At 31.1% G+C, this 27,231-nt stretch overlaps 1 protein-coding gene across 1 annotated transcript in view; it reads left to right on the top strand.

Moving 5' to 3' along the window:
- The window catches only part of Lar (tyrosine-protein phosphatase Lar), a gene marked incomplete in the record, with an annotated part of 1,210,349 nt that overhangs the window by 957,907 nt on the left and 225,211 nt on the right, over positions 1-27,231 (top strand). The window contains 1 exon segment of the mRNA XM_075293564.1: positions 16,775-16,954. Coding sequence (XP_075149679.1) covers positions 16,775-16,954 — 180 coding nt within the window.

Below are 27,231 nucleotides of genomic sequence, written 5' to 3'. Positions count from 1 at the left end.
TATGGTATCTAATAACCATGCAAAAATTGGTCTACATCGGTCCATAATTACATATAGCCCCCATATATAAACATTCCCCCGATTTGGTTTGCGGAGCCTCTAAGAGAAGCAAATTTCATCCGATCCGGCTGAAATTTGGTACGTGGTGTTAGTATATGGTCTCTAATAACCATGCAAAAATTGGTCCACATCGGACCATGATTATATACAGCCCCCATATAAACCGATCACCAGATTTGTCCTCCGGAGCCACTTGGAAGACCAAAATTCATCTGATTCAGTTGAAATTCGGTACGACGTGTTAATATATGGTCTCAAACACCCATGCAAAAATTGGTCGAAATCGGTCAATAATTATATATAGGCCCCATATAAACCGATCCCCAGATTTGACCTCCGGAGCCCCTTGGAAGAGCAAAATTCATCCGATTCGGTTGAAATTTGGTACGTGATGTTAGTATATGGTATCCAACAACCATGCAGGAATTGGTTCATATCAGTCCATAATTATATATAGCCCCCATATAAACCGATCCCCAGACTTGACCTCTGGTGCCTTTTGGAGAAGCAAAATTCATCCGATCTCTTTAAAATTTGGTACGTGGTGGTAGTATATGATATTTAACAACCATGCCACAGGTGGTCCATATCAGTCCATAATCATATATAGCCCGATCCCGAGATTTGGTTTTGGAGCCTCTTGGAGGAGCATATTTCAACCGAGTCAGTTGAAATTTGGTACATTGTGCTAGTATATGGCCGTTAACAACCATGCCTAACTAAGTCCATATCGGTCTATAGTTATATATAGCCCTCAGATAAATCGATCCCCAATCACACACAAATTGGTCCATATCAAGTTCATAATTCTATATAAACCCCATATAAGCGACCCCTATATTTTAATTCTGTGTCTCTACCTACCGTGCAAAAGTCCATATCAATTCGTACTTATTTGTAGACTTACCTATACATAACTTTTTTTGTCTAATATATACCACGTATGGACTAACTCACAATATAGGAAACGATGTTAAGAAGTTTTAAGATACCACAACCCAAGTAATTCGATTGTGGATGACAGTCTTTCGTAGAAGTTTCTATGGATTGCGTTTCTGTGGATTGGAGGGTACATAAGATTCGGCCTGGCCGAACTTACGGCCGTATATACTTGTTACCTTTGAATTTCTTTCTTTCTTCTTCCTTTAATTTTTTCGTTTTTATTTTTTTTTTTTTTGAATCTAGATTGGATTTACCATACATACCTTATCGATATTGACACTTCTGTGAAATTATTCATTGTGTTATCTGTCACTATCCATTAGTGTTAATATTTAGTTAGATGATACACTTCTCTCCTTGATTTTGCAGTTCACTTTGCTAATAAGTCTTAGCATTTTTACTTTGCAAGTTGGCTACATTTACGTTGAGGTCTTATTTTTTTTTCTCTATAGATATATTTTCCAAATAGTTTTTATATTCATCTATGGTGTTATTCCATATCCTACTTAAGTTTCCACAGATAAATTTGTCACTTGATAGAAAGCTTGTCAATTGAAGTAGAATTCATGAGATAGATAATATTGCAAAGTGAAAAGAAGAATTGGAAGAAATGTGGAATATTATCTTAACCTTGATATGAGAAAGTTTGGTTTAAATTAACCAATGATGAAATTGAATGATGTAAGCGGAAATTTATTATAGTCTTAAGAGTTAAAAAAAAATAAATTAAATTTTTTATCTGCATTAGTTTTAAATAAAATATTGAAAGACGATATTTATATTCGTATATGTATATATTTTTGAAAATATTAAGAGAGGATCTGTAGGATAATAGGGTATCTGGTATTTTCCTATGGGTGTTGAATAAAATATTAATTTAAAGAAATTAAGCAACCTAGAGATAAAAAGGATACAAATATATTTTTTTTTGTTATAATAGACTTTCTTTTGGCGATACTAAATTGATGTTAAAAATATCACTTAAAAAATTTCAAAAATAATAACAATAAGAAACCAACGATCAACAACAATTCCCGCAATATATGTCAGATGTCAACAATGACAAATAATGACGACAACAACAGGAGGAAGTATTACCATAAAGGTATTTAGTTATGAAATCCATAACATGAGGGCAAGAAACAGCATGGCTAAAAATTCTACCAGTAAATCTATAAATACATGGTTTACTCATAACAAATATGTCCACAATGGGCAATGTTCATCTGGTTGTCTTTATTTCTGAATGACTGTCATATGCATGAGGTAGTTTTTTTTATGGAGATGATTTGGTATGGTCTCCTTGTTCCATTGTGTTCTTTTTTCTCTTTTCTTTTGCACTATATTATCGTATAAAAAAGAACTTGAAATCCTGATGCACATATTCCCTTGTATTGGGTAGGTGTATTCGTTGAAGTTCCTCTTTTGTTTACTTGACGCTCGCCATTTATTTAAATTTACATGGAGAGAGATAAAAAAAACCCAATATGGAGCCAGGATAAAAAAGTAAATACCCTTTACTCCCACATTGTTATATGTTGGTACTGGTGGCTTTATTTTAATTTCACACCAGACATGCTTTAATATAAACACTGGTATTCCCCATCCCTATATCCATACATCCAATTGTTTGCTAACAGATGAACTTTTTGGTATAAAATAAATTCGTATAACGTATTAATAGGGGGTTCCAATTAGTGTTATTAATATATTTTATTGTAAGTTTGATTTTGATTTTATTTTGAATTTTAATTTTAAATTTAAAGTTAAATTGAAATTTAATTTTAGTTTTAATTTTAATTTTAAAAGAAAGTAAATTTTGACAAATTTTCCTACAGTAAGTAAATCTTGACTCAATTGGCTGTAGAAAAAATAATTTCGACAAAATTTCCTACAGCAACTAATTTCGACGAAATATTCTATAGAAACTAAATTTCGACAAAATTGCCTATAAAAAGTATACGATGTTACCAAGAGATTGAAAATTTGTACGTAACTTCCTATAGAAAGTAAATATCGTCAAAATTTCCTATATAAAGTAAATTTTGACTTAATTTCCTATATAAAGTAAATTTTAACTAAATTTCCTATAGAAAGTAAATTTTGATGAAATTTCCTATAGAAAGTAAATTTCGAAGAAATTTCGTATAAGAAGGCAAATTTTGATGCAATTTCCTATGACAACTAAATTTTGACAAAATTTCCTATAGAAAGTAAATTTTGACAAATTAAATTAATAAATTAATTAAAAATAATAGAACCTGCAAATCTATAGGCTTTGCTAGTTCAAGTTTTCATAAGCTTAAGATATATTATCAGAATGTAGGAGGAATAAGGTCTAAGCTAAGTGACATTTACAATGAATCTCTTAAATCTGATTACAATGTTATAGTTCTTGTAGAAACATGGCTAAATAGTGATTTTTTAGATGAGGAAGTTTTTGAACAGTCAGTGTTTAGAGTCTATCGTAAGGATAGAGATTTTGTAACGACGGGATGTAGAAAGGGAGGTGGCGTTATGATTGCAGTAAGGAAGGAATTGAGGACATCTTTATGTTCCATGCGTTGCTCTGATTCTATAATAGATCAATTATGTATTTCTATATCTGGTGATAGTGGTACATTGGTTTTGTGTGTCTCTTATATACCGCCAAGATCTTCTGATGAGTTGTATGATGCTCACATAAATAATGTTATAGAGTTGGCTCAAGATCTCAATTCGAGTAAGTTTTTGGTTTTAGGGGATTTCAATTTAAGTAATGTTGTTTGGTCACTTGATAGAAATTCGAATATGCTTATGGCTTCCAATGTTAATAAGCCCTTTGAGATCAATGTAATAGATGGTTTATTTAGTCTTAATTTAACTCAAATTAATAAGTTTTCTAATCGTCTTTGTAAGATATTGGATTTAGTTTTTATTGATCATGATTTGAAATATGATATTTTTGAATGTATGCAGCCCTTTTCGAGATCCGATATGCACCATAATCCATTAGAGATTTTTGTTGAGTTTTATTCCTATCATAAGTCCACCTCTTATATTTGTGGTTTTGATTTTAATAAGTGTAATTTCGATGTTATTAATGCTTTGATAAGTAATATTAATTGGAAACAATTGTTTAATGACAGTAATGTAATAGATTGCTACGACAATTTTTTGAGATCTATTTTTAATATTTGTGGTGCGAATATTCCTCATTTAAAGCCGCGGATACATAATTTACCGTGGTATACGCGTGGATTGAAAAAGCTGAAAAATCTGAGAAATAAGCACCATAAATTATTTAGGTCCACGAATGATAGTTTTCATAAATCTCTCTATGTTAGATATTCAAAGGTGTTCAACTTTTTGAATAAGTTTTTGTATAGACAATACATGTTGGGTTTAGAGTCAAATATTAAAGATAATCCCAAGACATTTTGGACTTTTATTAATTCTAAAAGCAAGCATTCAGATTACCCTTCTAAGATGTATTTCGGTGATAAGTCCTCGAATTCTTTGCAAGAAACTGCCAACATCTTTGCTGATTATTTTAGGACTAATTTTGTCAGTGATAGTAGTTTTACAGGTTCCGTTAGAATTTATGATAACTCTTATTTGAATTTAGGTTGTATGAAACTTCAGACTTGTGATGTTCTCGCAGGTATTGAAAAGTTAAAGTCAACTAATCGTATTGATAGTGATGGGTTGAGTTCATTTTTTATAAAAAAAATTTCTTCTTCCCTATTACTACCACTTCTACATATTTTTAATAGATCACTGAAAGAGGGTGTCTTTATTGATAGATGGAAGGTAATGTGGATAACACCTGTACATAAATCAGGTTCAAAAGATAATGTTTGCAATTATAGACCTATTTCAAAAATTTTTAATATTTCTAAGTTATTTGAACATATTATCTACGATAAATTGTATTTTCATGTTAAAGGGATAATATCGATGAATCAGCATGGGTTTGTTCGGGGTCGTTCGACCATTACGAACTTAACAATTTTTTCGCAATATTGCATATCTTCTTTTGAGCTTGGAAGTTGCGTTGATGCCATTTATATGGATTTGTCGAAGGCTTTTGATCGTGTGATACGTAGTATACTTTTGAAAAAGTTAGCTTGTTTAGGTTTTCATTCTAATTTTTTGAGATGGGTTTCTTCTTATTTGTGTAATAGACTTTGTTATGTACGAATAGAAAATTATGTGTCTGATGTATATAGGGCCACATCCGGTATTCCACAAGGGAGTGTTTTAGGACCTCTGTTTTTTATATTGTTTATTAATGATATATCTGAATGTGTTGCGTGGGCGAATATACTACTTTATGCTGATGATTTGAAAATTTTTTCACGGGTTGAATCTTATGCTGACTTTTCTAGACTACAGAATGACTTAGATAATATTGTGAATTGGTGTGTAGAGAATAGACTTGATATTAATGTAGCTAAATGTTTTAACGTCACATTTAGCAAGGCCAGGATTAGGATTTCTACGAATTATTTCATAGATTCCTTTTGTATTCAAGATGTTGATAATGTGAAGGATTTGGGAGTAATATTTGATTCTAAATTTACATTTGTGGGTCATATTGACTTCATTGTGCCAAAGGCATATGCAATGCTAGCCTTTGTTAAAAGGCATTGTAAGGACTGCTAGAAATATATACATGTCATTGGTTAGATCTAGATTAGAATATGCCAGTGTGATTTGGAATCCCTTTTATATGTGCCATGTTACTCGTATTGAACGTATTCAGAAGAGGTTTATTAAATTTGCCCTGAGTTCAATATCTTTCACAGATCCTGAACCGTCATATTCGGACCGATGTCGACTTATCGGTATGAAGACACTAGAAAATAGAAGATTATTTTTATCTCAGATTTTTCTGTACAAGATAGTTAATGGTATCATAGATGCTCCAGATTTGCTTGAATTAATACAATTTAATATTCCCTGTCATAATTTGCGTCGTCAAAACCTACTCTTCATTCCAATTCATCGTAGCAACTATTCATATAATGAACCAATTGTGCGTGCTTCAAAGGAATTTAATCGGATCTCAAATTTTAGGTTGGATTTTTCTTCTACATTATTTGATTTTTGTAAATCATTAGATATTATATATTTTTAGTAATAAGCTTAGTCTGTAAGGATTGTAATGCAAATCCAAAGACTAAAATAAATAAATAAATAAATAAATTAATTTAAATTAAAATTAAATTTCGACGAAATTTCCTATAGAAACTAAATTTAATTTTGATTTATTTATGACATGTACAACAAGAATATTAGATTCTTATAATTACAGTTACATGTTACAATTATACATTTAATATCAAATAATAACATTATAATACCTAGGAATAAAAGTTTTGTTAAATTTACATTTGATATTGTGAATCCATGAAGAAAAAAATTTAAAAAAAGTAAATTTTAAGGAAATTTCTTCAAAAAAAGTAAATTTCAAGGAAATTTCTTCAAAAAAAGTAAATTTCAAGGAAATTTCTTAAAAAAAGTAAATTTCAAGGAAATTTCCTATAGAAAGTAAATATCAACGAAATTTCCTATAGAAAGTAAATTTCGACGAAATTTCTTATAGAAGGACAATTTCAACGATTTTTTTATAGAAAGTAAAAAATTTCACCATTACCAAGAGAAAGAAAATTGTGGAAAATTTCTGCAAAAAAAAATTTACGAAGAAAACTTGACACAGTTTCTCTTAACATAGTTTACGTATTTTGATTTTAATTCGAACGATTTTTTAAAATAAAATTTATTTAATTTTTAAAATAATTTGTTTTTTAAATAAATTTTTAAAATAAAATTGAAATTTAATTTTAAAATCTATAGAAATTAAAGTTCCAATAGAAAGTAAATTGTGACAAATTAAATTAATTTAAATTAAAATTGAATTTCGACGAAATTTCTTATAGAAACTAAATTTTGACGAAATTTCTTAAAGAAAGTAAATTTCGAGGATTTTTCCTATAGAAAGTATATTTCGACGAAATTTCCTATAGAAAGTACATTCCGACGAAATTTCTTACAGAAGGTCAATTCCAACGATTTTTTTATAGAAAGTAAAAAATGTTACCATTACCAAGAGGAAGAGAGTTGTGGAAAAATTTCTATAAAAAAATTTTAACGAAGAAAAATTGGCACAGTTTCTCCTAACATTGTTTACGTATATTGATTTTAATTCGAAAGATTTTGTAAAATTAAATTTATTTAAATAAATTAAAAAATTTTTTAATGAATTTTTAAAATAAAAATAAAATTTAAATTTAATTTTAGTTTTAATTTTAATTTTAATTTTAATTTTAATTTTAATTGTAATTTCAATTTTGATTTTAATTTTAGTTTTAGTTTTAGTTTTAGTTTTAGTTTTAGTTTTAGTTTTAGTTTTAGTTTTAGTTTTAGTTTTAGTTTTAGTTTTAGTTTTAGTTTTAGTTTTAGTTTTAGTTTTAGTTTTAGTTTTAGTTTTAGTTTTAGTTTTAGTTTTAGTTTTAGTTTTAGTTTTAGTTTTAGTTTTAGTTTTAGTTTTAGTTTTAGTTTTAGTTTTAGTTTTAGTTTTAGTTTTAGTTTTAGTTTTAGTTTTAGTTTTAGTTTTAGTTTTAGTTTTAGTTTTAGTTTTAGTTTTAGTTTTAGTTTTAGTTTTAGTTTTAGTTTTAGTTTTAGTTTTAGTTTTAGTTTTAGTTTTAGTTTTAGTTTTAGTTTTAGTTTTAGTTTTAGTTTTAGTTTTAGTTTTAGTTTTAGTTTTAATTTTAGTTTTAATTTTAATTTTAGTTTTAGTTTTAATTTTAACTTTAGTTTTAGTTTTAGTTTTAATTTTAATTTTAATTTTAATTTTAATTTTAATTTTAATTTTAGTTTTAGTTTTGGTTTTGGTTTTAATTTTAAGGTTAATTTTAATTTTAGTTTTAGTTTTAATTTTAATTTTCGTTTTAATTTTAATTTTAATTTTAGTTTTAATTTTAATTTTAGTTTTAGTTTTGGTTTTAATTTTAATTTTAATTTTAGTTTTGGTTTTGGTTTTGGTTTTAATTTTAATTTTAATTTTAATTTTAATTTTAATTTTAATTTTAATTTTAATTTTAATTTTAACTTTAGTTTTAGTTTTAATTTTAATTTTAATTTTAATTTTAATTTTAATTTTAATTTTAATTTTAATTTTAATTTTAATTTTAATTTTAATTTTAATTTTAATTTTAACAAAACAAAACGAATGAAAAAAAAAGGAAGCACGCTCAAAATAAACCCAGCCAACTGCACTCAAATCGATGATTTGACAGTGGCATAGGAAAAGAGATATGTTTGTACGAATTTATTTCGGCATAAGCCGGCTATCATGCAAAACCTTTTTTCGGAAGGTTCAAGTGTGGCTCATTGTTGGGTTTAATGAACTGACTGAATTTATTCTGATAATTGGTTGACAGTTTTGCTGCAAGTAGAGGATGCTGATGAGGAATGTGGTAATTCCGAAACGTGCGTCCATCCAACCATCTTGCAGTCTATAGGGCTTTGCCCAAATAAATTTGACAAACATTTTTTACCTCTGTTGGTTAAACTACAATTGTAGTTTAGTCAATGCATGGTTTTAAGCTGAAATCAAAAAACAACAACAATGTTTAATTTAATTTTAATTTGGACTTTCTCTGGCCAATTTTTGCTTTATCCCACTTTATTGTGTTTTTGCACACAAACATTTTTTTTATTCAATCACGAAAATTATAGTATCAATCACAGTTTTAATTGGACATTAAAAAATACTTGACTAAAAAATTAATTGATTTTATTGGCAAATTTCAATTAAATATTTGATTCATTCTATTAAATTTACGGTAATTTTTATGTAGCTCCGTTAGGCGTTAACTGCCAGTTAACAGAAAGTAAATTGCAAATATCTTTTTTCCGGTTAACTTTAACTGAAAATTTTATGGTTTAAAAGTTCGTTAGCTAACGGAGCACTAACGGAGCTTCATGAAAATGGGGGTTAATCAGTTAATTTTTTCATTACTAACGTAACTATTTGCAATTACTTTCTTAACTGACTTACGGCTATTTTCATGTAGCTCCGTTAGGCTTTAACTGCCAGTTAATTAATTAATTGCACAAATTTTCAATTTTAACTTTTTAACCCATGTGCACTCCTTGGGTTAATTTGACCCAACATTAATTTTAAAACTTAATTTTTATTCCTTTAGTTATTGGATATTTTTTGGAACCTTTATTTATCCATTACATGGACGAACTTCATCGTCTATTCCAAATAATTGTTAATTAAAGAATTAATGGATTGAACAATAAATTACTTAAATTTCACATCAACTAGTTTTCCAACGAAATACAATTTAAAAAAAAAATCTATAGAAATAAAATTTTGACAAAATTTTCTATATAAATACACATTTTGCAAAAATTTTCTATAGAAATGAAATGCTTATAAAATTTTCTATAGAAATAAAATTTTAACCAAATTTTTAATAGCAAATAAAATTTTAACAAAATTTTCCATAAAAATAAAATGTTGACAAAATTTTCTATAAAAATAAAATTTTGACAAAATTTACTATAAAAATAAAATATTGACAAAATTTTCTATAGAAATAAAATATTGACTAAATTTCTTATAGATATAAAATTTTGACAAAATTTCCTAAAGAACTAAAATTCTAACCAAATATTCTATAGAAATAAAATCTTGACAAATTATTCTACATAATAATAAAACTTTAAAAAATTTTTCTACAGAAATAAAATTTGCAAAAATTTTCTATAGAAATATTAAACAATAAATTATTTAAATTTCACATCAACTAGTTTTTCAACGAAATACAATTTTCAAAAAAATTTCTATAGATATTTTACGGAGATAATAATTAAAAATAAAATGTTTCCATAATCCGCCGCACGTGGAAAGGTCACTTATCCATGGAGTGCACAAGGTTTAATTGAAAATATTTCTGTGTGCTTATATTTATATACAAAGTTTTATATGGCACTATAATCGACAACTAGAAATTCGAATGAAAGTATTTCATACAGGGAACATTCATAGTATATAAGGCGATGTTAGGGAAAAGTTGTCCGATTTATTTTTAGAAAAAAAGGTCTAGTTTTCAAATCATACATTTTTTACTCCTTGGCAATTATACCTTTTTACACATTCCTATATTGAGTTATTACATTTCCATGGTCATATTTGTTTGGAAAAAAAATTCCCGGAATCATGCAATAGTCATAATGGTATACACTTTTTGTTTCACCTATTAACATTTGTATAAAGGCAACTAGCAGGCACGGATGTCAGAGAATGTGTCACAAATGGTTTTTGTCATTGGCATATCGATTTGGTTTTTCTCAATTCTCGTTATAAAGGCAAATATGAGTATTGTATTAATACAATAAGAAAAACAAATAAAACGAAATGGAAATTATCCTCTTCCTTCACTCTCATACACATACAATATGATATGTCATATATGTCAAAATACCGGAAAAAAATCACAATACAGTAAATGAATTTAATTGAAATGTGTGAATAAGTTTATAAGAGAATCTTAAATTAAAATGATTTTATTTTATTTAATTTTTTTATTTTTTTTTTTTTTGTATTGCGATTGCAGCAGTAGTTATATGAAAGCAATAAGCAAAATTGGAATACAGAATATTTATGATGAGAAAAAATACTACTCCACAACAAATAATGACCAGAAATTGCAAAAGTCTTTATACAAATATTGATTTAATAATGGAGAAAAAGTTCGATTGGATAAAATTCATTTAAGTCGAATCTAAAGAAGAAAAGGTTATCAATCATTAGTTTTTGTACACTGAAAAAAAAAACAGTGAAAAATGAAGTACACGATTTTACTAAATACTTTCTCATTATTTTCTATGAAGGCGCTGATAATCGGAAAGGGATTATTTTTAACGTTTCGAGTATGGAAATATCTTTGTGTTCCGTCAACGAAACGGACAATGTACATTCAACACTACCTATTTAGGGACTTAATAAGAGGCATCAAATTTCGTACAAGTTGATATTACTATCACCCTCGAATAAAGCTCGAAGAAGGGCCAATTGCACTTTAAAAAAAAATTCGTTTCATATATTTCCTCTGCAAGACATCTTAGGAAATAAATAAAATCTATAATTTTCGTATTGTTGCCATTGGAAAATCACGCTCGTCATAACTATATGAATCGAATGGAAAATATACAATCGTCCGTCCATCTCTCTTGCTAATAAATTTGGACAATAACTCTCTATAAAACAAGTAAGGAAAGTCTAAAGTCGGGCGGGACCGACTATATTATACCCTGCACCACTTTGTAGATCTAAATTTTCGATACCATATCACATCCGTCAAATGTGTTGGGGGCTATATAACATGTTGGCTGATAAGTCTCCGGTCTAACAAAGAAACACACTTTTTTGTCAAAATTAGTTTCTATTATTCAACATAGTTCCCTTCAAGAGCGATCCAACGATTATAACGATCTTCCAATTTGGTAGTGATACCATTTTGGTAGTACTCCTTCGGTTAGGCCTATTTTGAGGCAAATCACCTCGGCGATCACCTCTTCATTGTAGCCAAATTTTTTCCCTGCGAGCATACTTTTGAGGTTTGAGAACAAGAAAAAGTCGCTGGCGGCCAGATCTGGAGAATACGGTGGGTGGGGAAGCAATTCGAAGCCCAATTCATGAATTTTTGCCATCGTTCTCAATGACGGCACGGTACGTTGTCTTGGTGGAACAAAACTTCTTTATGCCCTGCTCCACACTGTGGAACAGGGTATTATAAGTTATTTCTTCTTGATATGGGGCCGTTTTGTCGCGATTTCGACCTTCAAACGCTCCAATAACGCCATATAATAGTCACTGTTGATGGTTTTTCCCTTCTCAAGATAATCGATAAAAATTATTCCATGCGCATCCCCAAAAACAGAGGCCATTACTTTGCCAGCGGACTTTTGAGTCTTTCCACGCTTCGGAGATGGTTCATCGGTCGCTGTCAACTCAGCTGACTTTCGATTGAACTCAGGAGTGTAGTGATGGAGCCATGTTTCATCCATTATCACATATCGACGGAAAAACTCGGGTGTATTACGAGTTAACAGCTGCAAACACCGCTCAGAATCATCCACACGTTATTGTTTTGAGTCAAATGTGAGCTCGCGCGGCACCCATTTTGCACAGAGCTTCCGCATATCCAAATATTGATAAATGATATGACCAACACGTTCCTTTGATATCTTTAGGGCCTCTGCTATCTCGATCAATTTCATTTTACGGTCATTCAAAATCATTTTGTGGATTTTTTTGATGTTTTCGTAACCACCTCTTTCGGGCGTCCACTGCATTCACCGTCCTCCGTGCTCATTTCACCACGCTTGAATTTTGCATACCAATCAATTATTGTTGATTTCCCTGAGGCAGAGTCCGGAAACTCATTACCACGCCAAGTTTTTGCTTCCATCGTATTTTTTTCCATCAGAAAACAGCATTTTATCAAAACACGAAATTCCTTTTTTTCCATTTTTTCACAATAACAAAAGTTGCTTCACAAAAGACGCTCTATCTCACAAACTAACTGACTTACAGACGTCAAATTTTGACACGAATTATTTGAAGGTTGGTACTATATAAGAATAATATGCATTTAATACTAGCGACGCCATCTATGTGTCAGACCGGGGACTTATCAGGCAACCTGTTATAAAGGTTTATCCCAAATACATACATTTAAATATCACTCGATCTGGACAGAATTTTATGGACTTCTAAAAAATCTATAGACTCAAAATTTAAGTCGGCTAATGTACTTGGGTGGAACACAATATTCCACAGTGTGGCGCAGGGTATAAATATGGGAAACATTTAAATCTGAAGCAATTTTAAGGAAACTTCGCAAAAGTTTATTTATGATTTATCGCTCGATATATATGTATTAGAAGTTTCATTTTTACAACTTTTCGACTAAGCAGTGGCGATTTTACAAGGAAAATGTTGGTATTTTGACCATATTTGTCGAAATCAGAAAAACATATATATGGGAGCTATATCTAAATCTGAACCGATTGCAACCAAATTTGGCACGCATAGCTACAATGCTAATTCTACTCCCTGTGCAAAATTTCAATCAAATCGGAGTAAAAGATTGGCCACTGTGGTCATATGAGTGTAAATCGGGCGAAAGCTATATGTGGGAGCTATATCTCAATCTGAACCGATTTCAACCAAATTTGGCACGCATAGCTACAATGCTAATTCTACTCCCTGTGCAAAATTTCAACTAAATCGGAGCAAAAAATTGGCCTCTGCCGTCATATGAGTGTAAATCGGGTGAAAGCTATATATGGGAGCTATATCTAAATCTGAACAGATTTAAACCAAATTTGGCACGCATAGCTACAATGCAAATTCTACTCCCTGTGCAAAATTTCAATTAAATCGGAGCAAAAAATTGGCCTCTGCGGTCATATGAGTGTAAATCGGGCGAACGATATATATGGGAGCTATATCTAAATCTGAACCGATTTCAATAAAATTTGGCACACTTGACTATAGTACTAATTGTTCTTCTTGTGCAAAATTTTAAGCAAATTAGGGTAAAACTCTGGCTTCTGGGGCCATATAAGTCCAAATCGGGCGAAATATATATATGGGAGCTATATCTAAATCTGAACCGATTTCAACCTAATTTGGAACGCATAGCTACAATGCTAATTCTACTCCCTGTGCAAACTTTCAACTAAATCGGAGCAAAAAATTGGCCTCTGTGGGCATATGAGTGTAAATCGGGCGAAAGTTTTATATATGGGAGCTATATCTAAATCTGAACCGATTTCAACCAAATTTGGCACGCATAGCTACAATGCAAATTCTACTCCCTGTGCAAAATTTCAATTAAATCGGAGTAAAAGATTGGCCACTGTGGTCATATGAGTGTAAATCGGGCGAACGATATATATGGGAGCTATATCTAAATCTGAACCGATTTCAACCAAATTTGGCACGCATAGCTACAATGCAAATTCTACTCCCTGTGCAAAATTTCAATTAAATCGGAGTAAAAGATTGGCCACTGTGGTCATATGAGTGTAAGTCGGGCGAACGATATATATGGGAGCTATATCTAAATCTGAACCGATTTCATTAAAATTTGGCACACTTGACTATAGTACTTATTGTTCTTCTTGTGCAAAATTTTAAGCAAATTAGGGTAAAACTCTGGCTTCTGGGGCCATATAAGTCCAAATCGGGCGGAATATATATATGGGAGCTATATCTAAATCTGAACCGATTTCAACCAAATTTGGCACGCATAGCTACAATGCTAATTCTACTCCCTGTGCAAAATGTCAACTAAATCGGAGCAAAAAATTGGCCTCTGTGGGCATATGAGTGTAAATCGGGCGAAAGTTATATATATGGGAGCTATATCTAAATCTGAACCGATTTCAACCAAATTTGGCACGCATAGCTACAATGCCAATTCTACTCCCTGTGCAAAATTCCAATTAAATCGGATTAAACGATTGACCACTATGGTCATATGAGTGTAAATCGGGCGAAAGCTATATATGGGAGCTATATCTAAATCTGAACCGATTTTAACCAAATTTGGCACGCATAGCTACAATGCTAATTCTACTCCCTGTGCAAAATTTCAATTAAATCGGAGAAAAAGATTGGCCACTGTGGTCATATGAGTGTAAATCGGGCGAACGATATATATGGGAGCTATATCTAAATCTGAACCGATTTCAATAAAATTTGGCACACTTGACTATAGTACTAATTGTTCTTCTTGTGCAAAATTTTAAGCAAATTAGGGTAAAACTCTGGCTTCTGGGGCCATATAAGTCCCCAGCAAAAAAATTTGGAAGTTTTTCCAAAGGCACACCTTTAAAAGCACTTCCAGAAGATACACTTCCAATGATGTTCTTTATTTTAACTACCCAGGAAGTTCTTTTAATTCAATTTTTTATAACTTGGTTTTTTCATACTTTTAAAGGGCAATTTTAATTTTTTTTTTGTTTCAAATAGTTTAAAAACAGACTAAGAATTCATAAAATGGTGCAAATCATTTAAATTTGGCGAAAAAATGCTAAATCCTATCTGAAAAAATTGTGAATTTTTGAATATATTTGAAGTCAAATATTTCCGACAAGCGTTAGAATCCATTAAAAATTAAAAAAAAAAAAATTATAAAAATTATTTATTTGACAAAATATCACAGAATTTTTTAATTTACATCCAAAACATTGAATTCGGATCACACCTAAAGAAGTGATGCAAATTCAGTGCAACGGCTGTTGAAATGGGGGACTTCCGTCCTATGATAAGCCCATGTTAAATTCATTGCTTCTGCGTCAATTTTGCACCACTTCCTGATCTATAAAGAACATTTTCATTACTTTTTTTGCTGGGTCCATATCGGGCGCAATCTGAACCGATTTCAATAAAATTTGGCACACTTGACTATAGTACCAATTGTTCTTCTTGTGCAAAATTTTAAGCAAATTAGGGTAAAACTCTGGCTTCTGGGGCCATATAAGTCCATATCGGGCGAAATATATATATGGGAGCTATATCTAAGTCTGAACCGATTTCAATAAAATTTGGCACACTTGACTATAGTACCAATTGTTCTTCTTGTGCAAAATTTTAAGCAAATTAGGGTAAAACTCTGGCTTCTGGGGGCCATATAAGTCCATATCGGGCGAAATATATATATGGGAGCTATATCTAAATCTGAACCGATTTCTTCCAAAATCAATAGGGATCTATTCTGAGCCAAAACACATACTTGTGCCAAATTTGAAGTCGATTGGACTGAAACTGCGATCTAGACTTTGATTACAAAAATGTGTTCACGGACAGACGGGCATGGCTATATCGACTCAGGAGCCCATCCTGAGCATTTTTTCCAAAGACACCATGTGTCTATCTCGTCTCATTCTGGGTGTTGCAAACATATGCACTTACTTATAATACCCTGTTCCACAGTGTGGCGCAGGGTATAATTAAAATATCATCTTCAAATTTTCTAGAAGTTAATATAGTTGAACCTTAAAGTAGGATGGATCGTGGGCCTTTCGAAAATATTTGGAGAAAATTAATTTCCGTCCATGCGTCTGTATCCGTGACTAGCCTAGTGTTTATCCAATGAATTATCTGATCGGCTTCAAATATAATAATTCAAATATTGAGTCAAGCACGACGATGAGTAATATTGGTCATCATCTTCCAAGTAGGTTTTTATAAAATTCGTTCATAACTATGACTTCGAATGCAGAATGTACTTTCGTCCATCTACATAATAATTTTCTATTACAAACTTAAGTGATGTGATTTCAATAGTACATTGAACGACTAGCCACAGTTATTTTTTTTTAATTGTACGTAAAACCCCTTTCATAATAGTTTAGAAAAATTATTAGTGGTAACTATATTCCTCAGGCTAGAGCTCTGTTGTTATAGTTAATAATAAAGATTGGCGTTTGCATTGATTCTGAGAACCCATTAAGATAACGCCACTCATCCCCATAATTTTCAATATTAAATATGAACCTCATATAAATGTAAAATTTATTAAATCCTTATTATTTCCATATATCTGACCTAGATTATAATAATGATGTACACACACATATATATCTCTGATTATAGCTTTCGCTTTTATCCTTATTTCGGGGCATAATATAATGCATCACACTCACACACACACACATATTTTTCATATTTATCTTCTTATTCTCTCTCTTGCAGTTGACAAACCACCACCAGGTTTTCCGGTTATAACACAACATCCAAGCACACGTGTCATTGAAGTGGGCCACACAGCGACGATGCAATGTAAGGCGACCGGTAATCCAACACCTTTGATATATTGGATTAAGAATCAGACACGAGTCGACATGAGTAATCCTCGATATTCGATGAAAGACGGTAAGTGGCTATGAAACTTTTTGGATATTTTTGTTGTTGTTGATTGTTTGTGTAAAAATTATGAGGGCATGTTATATACAATGTTGGGGGGAAAAACTAAAAAAGGTTAAAAGTAAATGGAAATTTAAGTTTATGTTATAGATTTTATTATTAAACATTATTGAAAGTTATAAAAAAAAAATATTTTTCAAATATTTTTTTTCCGTCTATATAAAGTCACACTAAAAAAATATTTGACTAAAAAAGTTTAACCAGGAACTTTAAAAGCACACTGACTAGTTAAATAAAAAATAAAAAACTTTTTTGAAATGAAAATGGAGGTTGGTTGACCATGTATTTATGAACGAAAATTTACTTCTAAATACTCACGGTGAATCATCACCACCATTATGTTCATCTTTATAGGATATATTGTCCAAATCATGGGTGACCACTGACTGAAGGGACAATATTTAGGCTTGAGTCCTCTCGAAATGATTTCACAATTGTAGATACACTTGAGCCCGCAAAATAAAATACTGTATCCGTTTTTAGTCCAAATGCTCCATTATGCCGTGGAATAAAGTGGAGCAAAGTTTTCGGTTTTATACCCTCCGCCATAGGATGGGGGTAAGGTAAATTAGTAACACTTAGAAATATTGCTCTAAGACCCTATAAAGTATATATACTCTGGGTCATGGTGAAATTCTGAGTCGATCTAAGCATGTCCGTACGCCCATTCATCCGTCCGTCTGTTGAAATCACGCTAACTTCCGAACGGAACAAGCTATCGGCTTGAAAATTGGCACAAGTAGTAGGACGGATGATATTGCAAATGAGCCATATCGGACCAATTTTACGTATAGCCCCCATATAAACCGATTCGCAGATTTGACTTGCAGAGACTCTAAGAGAAGCAAATTTCATCCGATCCGGCTGAAATTTGGTACATGGTGTTACTATATGGTCTCTAACAACCATGCAGGAATTGGTCCATATGGGTACATAATTATATGTAGCCCCCATATAAAGCGATCCCCAGATTTGACCCCCGGAGCCCCTTGGAAGAGCAAAATTCACCCGATCCGGTTGAAATTTGGTACGTGGTCTTAGTAGAATTCTCTAACAACCATGCAAAAATTGGTCCATACTGGTTTTAATTATATATAACCCCCATTTAAACCGATCCCCAGATTTGACCTGCGGAGCTCTTGGAGGAGCAAGATTCATCCAATCCGGTTGAAATTTTGGTACTTGGTGAACCATGCCAAAATTGGTCCATATCGGTCTATAGTTACCCAGCAAAAAAAAAAAACATCGCCAAAAAAGTAATGAAAATGTTCTTTTTGGATCCGGAAGTGGTGCAAAATTGACGCAGAAGCGATGAATTTAACATGGGCTTGTCATAGGACGGAAGTCCTCCATTTCAACAGCCGTTGCACTGAATTTGCATCACTTCTTTAGGTGTGATCTGAATTCAATGTTTTGGATGTAAATTAAAAAATTCTGTGATATTTTGTCAAATAAATAATTTTTATAATTTTTTATAAGTTTTAATGCATTCTAACGCTTGTCGGTAACGTTTGACCTCAAATATTTTCAAAAATTCACAATTTTTTCAGATTGGATTTAGCATTTTTGTGGACAAAATTTAAATGATTTGTACCATTTTATGAATTCTTAATCTGTTTTTAACCTATTTGAAACAAAAAAAGTTAAAATTATCCATTAAAAGTATGAACAAACCAAGTTATAAAAATTGAATTAAAAGAACTTCCTGGGTAGTTAAAATAAAGAACATCATTGGGAGTGCATCTTCTGGAAGTCCTTTTAAAGTTGTGCCTTTGGAAGAACTTCCAAATTCTTTTGCTGGGTATATATAGCCTATCCCCAAAAATAATCTACCAAAATTTTATTTCTGTAGAAAATTTTGTCAAAATTTTATTACTATTCAAACTTTTGTCAAGATATAATTACTATGGAAAATTTTGTCAACATTTTATTTCTATAGAAAATTTTGTCAAAATTTTATTTCTATAGAAAATTTTGTAAAAATTTTAATGTCTATAGAAAATGTTGTTAAAATATTATTTCTATAGAAAATTTTGTCAAGATTTTATTTCTATGGAAAATTTTGTCAACATTTTATTGCTATAGAAAATTTTGTCAAAATTTTATTGTGTAGAAAATTTTGTTAAAACTTTATTTCTATAGAAAATTATGCCAAACTGAATTATTTAATAACTGAATAATAATTCTATGGACTAACTTAAAATTGAGAAGACGGTGTTAAGAAGTTTTAAGATACCTTGCCATCGGCAAGTGTTACCACAACCCAAGTAATTCGATTGTGGATGACAGTCTTTAGTACAAGTTTCTATGCAATCCATGGTGGAGGGTACATAAGATTCGGCCTTGCCGAACTTACGGCCATATATACTTGTTAAATTTTGACCAATCGCTGTTCTGCTTTTTTAATGATCATGTACACACACAAAAAAATTTTTTGTCTTCAATCACGAAATTAATTGATCCAATTAATTTTGAATTGAAATATCTTCAATCACAGAAATGATAATATCAATTAAAAAATTAATTGCTCCAATTAAAAAAATTATTTGATACTATTAATTTTTGTGATTGGCTTTTGTTGCACTTAAAAAGTTTGTTGAATCAATTAAATTTAATATTTTTTAAAACTCAATTAAGACATTAATTGGAAAAATTTACATGAATTTTTTTTCTGTGTAGAAATAAAAATAATTTAATGCAAATCATTATTGTAAGCCTGATTTATTATACTGAACCGATTTAAAAAAAAAATCTCCAAAAAATTTTCAAATTTATGGAAAGTCCCCAACAAATCCCCAACTCATAAATTAAATATCCCCAATTTGGGGAAAAATTCCCAATACTGGCAACACTGATGCTAAGTCTTCTAATTAATGTTATATAAGCATATTGTTTGTATTGCACAAATCATATGGTATAAAAAAATATTTAGGGTCAATACCCTCCTAGAAATATGCCTTAATTTCATACGATTTTATTTCCCCCTTATAGATCCCAATTTGGGTAAAAATTTCCAATACTGGCAACACATATGCTATGACTTCTGATTTTTGTTATATAAGTATAATGTTTACTTTCCACAAATCATATGTTATAACAAAAAAATAATATTATATAGGGTCAATACCCTCCTAGAAATATGCTTTAATTTTACACGATTTTATTTCCCCCCTTATAGACCTAGTTATTTTATTTATATTTATCTCTAAAGTATACTACTTATTTCGTAATATATATCCTCCTACAAATATGCTTTAATTTCATATGATTTTATTTCCCCCCTTTCATAGATACAAATTTTGGGAAAAAATTCCCAATACTGGCAACACTTATGCTAAGCCTTTTGATTTATGTTATATAACCATAATGTTTACATTCCACAAATCATGTGGTATAAAAAACATTATTTAGGGTCAATACCCTCCTAGAAATATGCTTTAATTTCATACGATTTTATTTCCCCCTTATAGATTCCAATTTGGAGAAAAAATTCCCAATACAGGCAACACTTATGCTATGACTTCTGATTTATGTTATATAAGCATAATGTTTACATTCCACAAACCATATGGTACAAAAAACATTATTTAGGGTCAATACCCTCCTAGAAATATGCTTTAATTTCATACGATTTTATTTCCCCCTTATAGATTCCAATTTGGGGAAAAATTCCCAATACTACCAACGCTTATGCTATGACTTCTGATTTTTGTTATATAAGTATAATGTTTACTTTCCACACATCATATGTTATAACAAAAAAATAATATTATATAGGGTCAATACCCTGGTTTCAGTGCAATTTGGAACGCCTTGTCAGTACTCAGTGATAAGAGAGAAGTTCACCAATGTGGTATCACAATGGACTGAATAGTCTAAGTGAGCCTGATACATCGGGCTGCCACCTAACCTAGGGTCAATACCCTCCTAGATATATGCTTTAATTTCACATGATTTTATTTCCCCCTTATAGACCTATTTATTTTATTTATATTTATCTCTAAAGTATACTACTTATTTCGTTATATATACTCTCCTACAAATATGCTTTAATTTCATATGATTTTATTTCCTCCCCCCCCCCCTTATAGATCCAAATTTGGGGAAAAAATTCCCAATACTGGCAACACTTATGCTAATCCTTCTGATTTATATTATATAACCATAATGTTTACATTCCACAAATCAAGTCGTATAAAAAAAAAAACATTATTTAGGGTCAATACCCTCCTAGAAATATGCTTTAATTTCATACGATTTTATTTCCCCTTATAGACCTAGTTATTTTATTTATATTTATCTCTAAAGTATACTACTTATTTCGTTATTTAAAAGATGTTATTTCGTTAACACTTATTTGTTGATAAATAAAAATCCCCATTTATAGAACATAAAGCATTAACATACTTTTAGGGGATTATAAGTTCTTAGGAAACTTAAAGCTTGTTTTTTTTCCTTACCAACGGGGGAGTAAAACCTCAGCCAAATGCCATTTGTCATAACTTTCATAACAATTCTAAGACAACGTCCACCCCAGCGATTCCTTAGCTTTCTCATAACTCTATAAATCCCTGCATACTTTTTAAGTGTTTTTGTTAAGCATTTTTTTATTTTTTTCCTTGCTATATACCCTTGATGATGATCTATTATAATATTTGTCAAATAAAGTTTTTTTTCGCCTTGTTTAACAATCTATCAGCTTAAGAGTAAGCGAAAACAAAATCTGAATCGAAAGAGCTGAAAACTCAAAAAAAAAAAATATCTTGTATCGAATTCAAGAAGGGTGGATTTTACCCACATATTTGCTCTTGAAGAACATGGAACATGGAACATCAAAGACAAGATGATTGCTAAAAACAAAAAACCGAAAAACTTTTTTAAACTTTAAATCTTTTTCTCGATTTTTGTTCCTCTTCAACATTTTAGTACATGTATTGGGCTTGTTTGTTGTTTTCATGAGAACCACCATCAAATGCCACCAGCATTATCATCTAAGTGTACGCAATGTTATAACGGTTCCTAGTTGTTTTGTTTGTTTTTGGGGAAGGAGATTCTAAAATTTTCCCATAAAGTTGATGATTAAAGACTCTCCAAAGAATTTGTGTTCTGTCTGAAAAATTTTGGTTTATATTTGGCAAGGGACCCTATGATGTTGTGGCCATAAAGTATAGATAAAGAGGGCTAGTTACTACTTGGCCACTATAATAATGCCAATGAAATTTCAAGACTTTTGAAGTGCAAATAAAAAACTAAATTCATGGATAAAAACTTCTAAGGGGCAAAGGCAAGGCACACAAATCTAAAGGGAAGGTATGAAGATAATGCCATGATTTAAAAAGGAAAATGTATATATGCTTGCAGATTTGGAATAACCATGAAATATAGCAAAAAAGATGGAAATAAACTCATATAAATAAAAGGGAGGAGAAGCCAATGCTATATTTTCATACTATAGAGTAGCATAAAAAAATTGCTTTTGAAAAACAAACACCTAGACTAGCATTTTTTATAAAAAGTGGTATAAAAATTGTCACTTTTAAATCTCCAGCCTCGCCAAAAAGTAGTAAAAATGTTATTTTTTGATCCGGAAGTGATGCAAAATTGGCGCAAAAGCGATGGATGTCCACCAATTCAACTGCCGTAGCACTGAATTTCTATCACTTCTTAAGGTGTGATCCAAGTCAGTGTTTTGGATATGAATTTTAAAAAAAATGTGATATTTTATAAAAAAAAAAAATAATAATAATAATAAAATTATAATTTTTAATATATTTTTCTAACGCTTGTCTATAATTTTTGATCTGAAATATTTTCAATTTTTTTTTTCCATTTTTTAGAATAAATTTAGCATTTTTTCGCCTGAGTTTAAATAATTTGCATTATTTTATTAATTTGTAGTATGTTTTTAACCTATTTGAATTAAAAACAAGTATATACGACCGTAAGTTCGGCCAGGCCGAAGCTTATGTACCCTCCACCATGGATTGCGTAGAAAGTTCTACTGAAGACTGTAATCCACAATCGAATTACTTGGGTTGCGGTAACACTTGCCGATGGCAAGGTATCTTAAAGCTTCCTAACACCGTAATATATACCACATAGTCCATACGTGGTATATATTAAACTAAAAAAGGCCGATTAAATACGTATATAATTAAGTTTAAAGTTTCTATAGAAATAACATTTTGACAAAATAAAATTTTGACAACATTTTCTATAAAAGTAAAATTAGGAAAACATTTTCTATATAAATAAAATTTTGAAAAAATTTTCTATAGAAATAAAATTTTGACAAAATTTTCTATAGAAATAAAATTTTGACAAAATTTTCTTTAGAAATAAAATTTTGACAAAATTTTCTATAGAAATAAAATTTTGACAAAATTTTCTATAAAAATAAAATTTTGGTAGATTATTTTTGGCTCGAGTGGCAACCATGAATATGAACCGATATGGACCAATTTTTGTGTGATTGGGGATCGGCTATATATAACTATAGACCGATATGGACCAATTTTGGCATGTATATTAGCGGCCTTATACTAACATCACGTTGCAAATTTCAACCGGATCGGATGAATTTTGCTCCTTCAAGAGGCTCCGGAGATCAAATCTGGGGAGCGGTTTATATGGGGGCTATATATAATTATGGACCGATATGGACCACTTCTTGCGTGTTTGTTAGAGATCAAATTCTAACACCATGTTCCAAATTTCAACCGGATCGGATGAATTTTGCTCCTCTTAGAGGCTCCGCAAGCGAAATCGGGGGATCGGTTTATATGGGGGCTATATATAATAATGGACCGATGTGGACTAATTTTTGCATGATTGTTAGAGACCATATACTAACACCATGTACCAAATTTCAGCCGGATCGGATGAAATTTGCTTCTCTTAGAGGCTCCGAAAGCCAAATCGGGGGATCGGTTTATATGGGGGCTATATATAACTATGGACCTATGTGGACCAATTTTTGCATGGTTGTTAGAGACCATATTCTAACACCTTGTACCAAATTTCAGCCAGATCGGATGAAATTTGCTGCTCTTAGAGGGTCTGCAAGCCAAATTTGGAGGTCCGTTTATATGGGGGCTATACGTAAAAGTGGAACGATATGGTCCATATGCAATACCATCCGACCTACAGCAATAACAACTACTTGTGCTAAGTTTCAAGTCGATAGCTTGTTTCGTTCGGAAGTTAGCGTGATTTCAACAGACGGACGGTCGGACGGACATGCTCAGATCGACTCAGAATTTCACCACGACCCAGAATATATATACTTTATGGGGTCTTAGAGCAATATTCCGATTTGTTACAAACGGAATGACAAAGTTAATATACCCCCATCCTATGGTGGAGGGTATAAAAAAATTAAAATTACCCATTAAAACTATGAGAAAATGTGAGTTATAAACAAGTATATACGGAATTAAGTTCGGCCGGGCCGGGAATCTTAAATAATACCCACCACCATGAATCAAAAAATATAATTGTTTCCTTCCTCTTCGTCAGGGTAGTTGAAAATACATATACAGAATTTTAGGTAGATTTGATGACAGATATTCTGCCAAGCAAACATATATACCAACATAGAAATATGGAGACTTATCACATGGGAGCTATACCAAAACATTGACCAATCGCCACCATATTCGCTACACCTATTTACGGACCGCAAATACCTCTAAATTTTGAAATTCCTGCCAATCGGATAAAAATTGCGGTGTCCCGAAGTAAAATCGAGAGATCGCTCTATATGTGGGGTATATCAAAATCAATTGATACGCCCCATATTCGGTTACACTTATGCGTGGACCTAAAAATACCTCTTGAGTTTGCATTTCAAAATTGGTATGTCTACACACTTTAGAGGTCAAATCTGGAGTTCAGTCTATATGAGGTAATTACGAAAAAAATGAACCGATACACACCATATTCTCCAGATTTTGAATTGCGTGAAAATCGGATAAAAATTGCGTTGTCTAGAAACCCAAGAAGTGAAATCGAGAGATTGGGCGATATGGGGGCTTTACCAAACCGTAGACCGATACCCACCATTTTCGTCACACCTATTTGTGGTCCTAAAATATCTCTAGATTTCCAATCGGGCAAATCGGATAAAACCTACGATTTCCAGAAGCGCAACAAGTAAAATCGGGAGATCGTTCTATATGGGGGCTATACCAAAACATGGACCGATGCACAGCATTTTCGGCACACCTACTTGTGGTCCTAAAATACCTCTAGATTTCAAATTTCAGGCAAATCGGATTGACTTTTCAAGTGTTTGTCTTTCTTAATAATTCAACTTAACTTTAATATTCCTTTCTTCTTCTGTACCATTGTTTTCCTCTATAATAATTCGGGAAAAAAATTTAAAGCATACTTTTAGGATGAGTGGAAAAATCTTAATAAAATCTCAGAAAATCTGTTTCAAGCAAAATCTAAATATTTAGCATATTTTCAAGTATTCTCTAATAAATTAGTGTTATTTTGTGATGCCTTCCTTCCATACGAAAAGATTTCTTTCCTTCCCATGCCCATTTGGTGTGTTAATAAACTCTTGCATTAATTTCTACTGGCCACGCAGCCAGCCTTCAGGGATGGAGACATTTTCCTAAAGATATAACCTTAAGGAGTTTACTACAAATAAATGCTACAAATATAGCTAATTTTCATTTGCTTTGGTAACCTTTTTCAAGTTGATACAACTTGATGTTCTAAGCGTCTAGTCCATCGCTGGTTTTTAACGTATTTATCTGGCTTGTGTTTACTTAGGGGGGGGGGGTGGGTTCGGATACTTTGTTTAACGCAATTAATATGCAGGCCAGGTAATGTCTTAAACGAGTCGTGAAAATATTTACTCCGCTGCTGCTTTAGCTTTACTGGCTAGTGTTGTAAAATCTGCTTGCGAAATCCTTTGGGACACCCAGCCAAGTATTGAGTCAAGTGGCAAAATACCAGAAACAGCGAAAGTTGGCCTCATCCACCATGATTCTGCAAGGAAACCGAGAAGTCCACAGCAAATATAAGCATTAAGGCAAAATGTTGTTATGCCAAAATGGAAACTTAGCGCCGTTACGGAAATAAGCTTTAATTTATGAATTATGCATTAAGAGCAAAACCAACCAACCAACCAACGAGTATAGTAGAAGTGTATAAAGAAATTTTCTTGGCACTGTTAAGGAATCTTAGAAATTCCTAAGCTTTCTGGTTGGCATGGTATGGAAAATGTTGTCGTAGAAAGATGACCATTTTTGTATATGGCTTAATGCCTACCTGGATAATTTGATGGAAAAATTATATGGGCAAATACAGACAAGAAAGGATAACAAAATATGATTTTCAAGCATATAAAATAGATGACCTAAAATTATACAATTATTTAATTCTAGCAAAAAAAATTACCATCGAAAGATCGAAGTACGATTTTTATTAGGCTAGATTAGGTATAGTGGAAGCCTGATATTTCGGTCTCACTTAGGCTCCATTCAGTCCATTGTCATACCGCGGTGGTGATTTTTTATTAAAATTTCTGGGAATAAATTGATGCACCTAAAAGTATGCAACATTTTATGCGTTTCTTTGTCGTACTAGTTTAGAATCTTTTTTACAAAATTCTGCAACAATCCCAATAAATTACTGTAAGTAAAAAAATTGAACTCGATTTTGAAGAATGGATTAAAAAAATTGATGGAACTCAATTTATATTTATTTGAACCTTTTATTTATCCATTACAGGGATGAAATGTATGTATTTAGAAGAAAATAATAAAAATTAAATATTTCCATAATCCGCTATATTTAAAAAAACGAATATCAAGCACTTATCCAAGGAGTACACAAGGGTTAAACTAGAAAACTAATGGCTGTTACGAAATGATTGGAAATTTAAGTTTTTAATTAAACTTTTTTATTATCACAAGTAACATTTTTTATTAAATAAAAATATATTTCCATTGAAACATTTGATACGAATATTGATTGGTTCATAATTATAATCAGAAAACAAATACAAAAAATTCTAAATCATGTGCTCGCTTATCAAAATACAGCGAAAATTGAAAGTAAAATTTTTATTTTAATGAAACAAAACTTAATTGAAAATGAATGTCACGTTCAACTAAATAATAGATTGCTTTTATTAAAAAATGAATTGAATTTTACGATAAAAATTAATTAATTTGCTAATTGAATCAATTAATATCGAAGAAATTAAC

This window comes from Haematobia irritans, chromosome 2 (assembly GCF_050003625.1).
Source record: "Haematobia irritans isolate KBUSLIRL chromosome 2, ASM5000362v1, whole genome shotgun sequence".
NCBI classification, from domain to species: Eukaryota; Metazoa; Arthropoda; class Insecta; order Diptera; family Muscidae; genus Haematobia; species Haematobia irritans.
The sequence above is the reverse complement of the archived record's forward strand: the minus strand, read 5'-3'. Positions and strand labels throughout refer to the sequence as shown.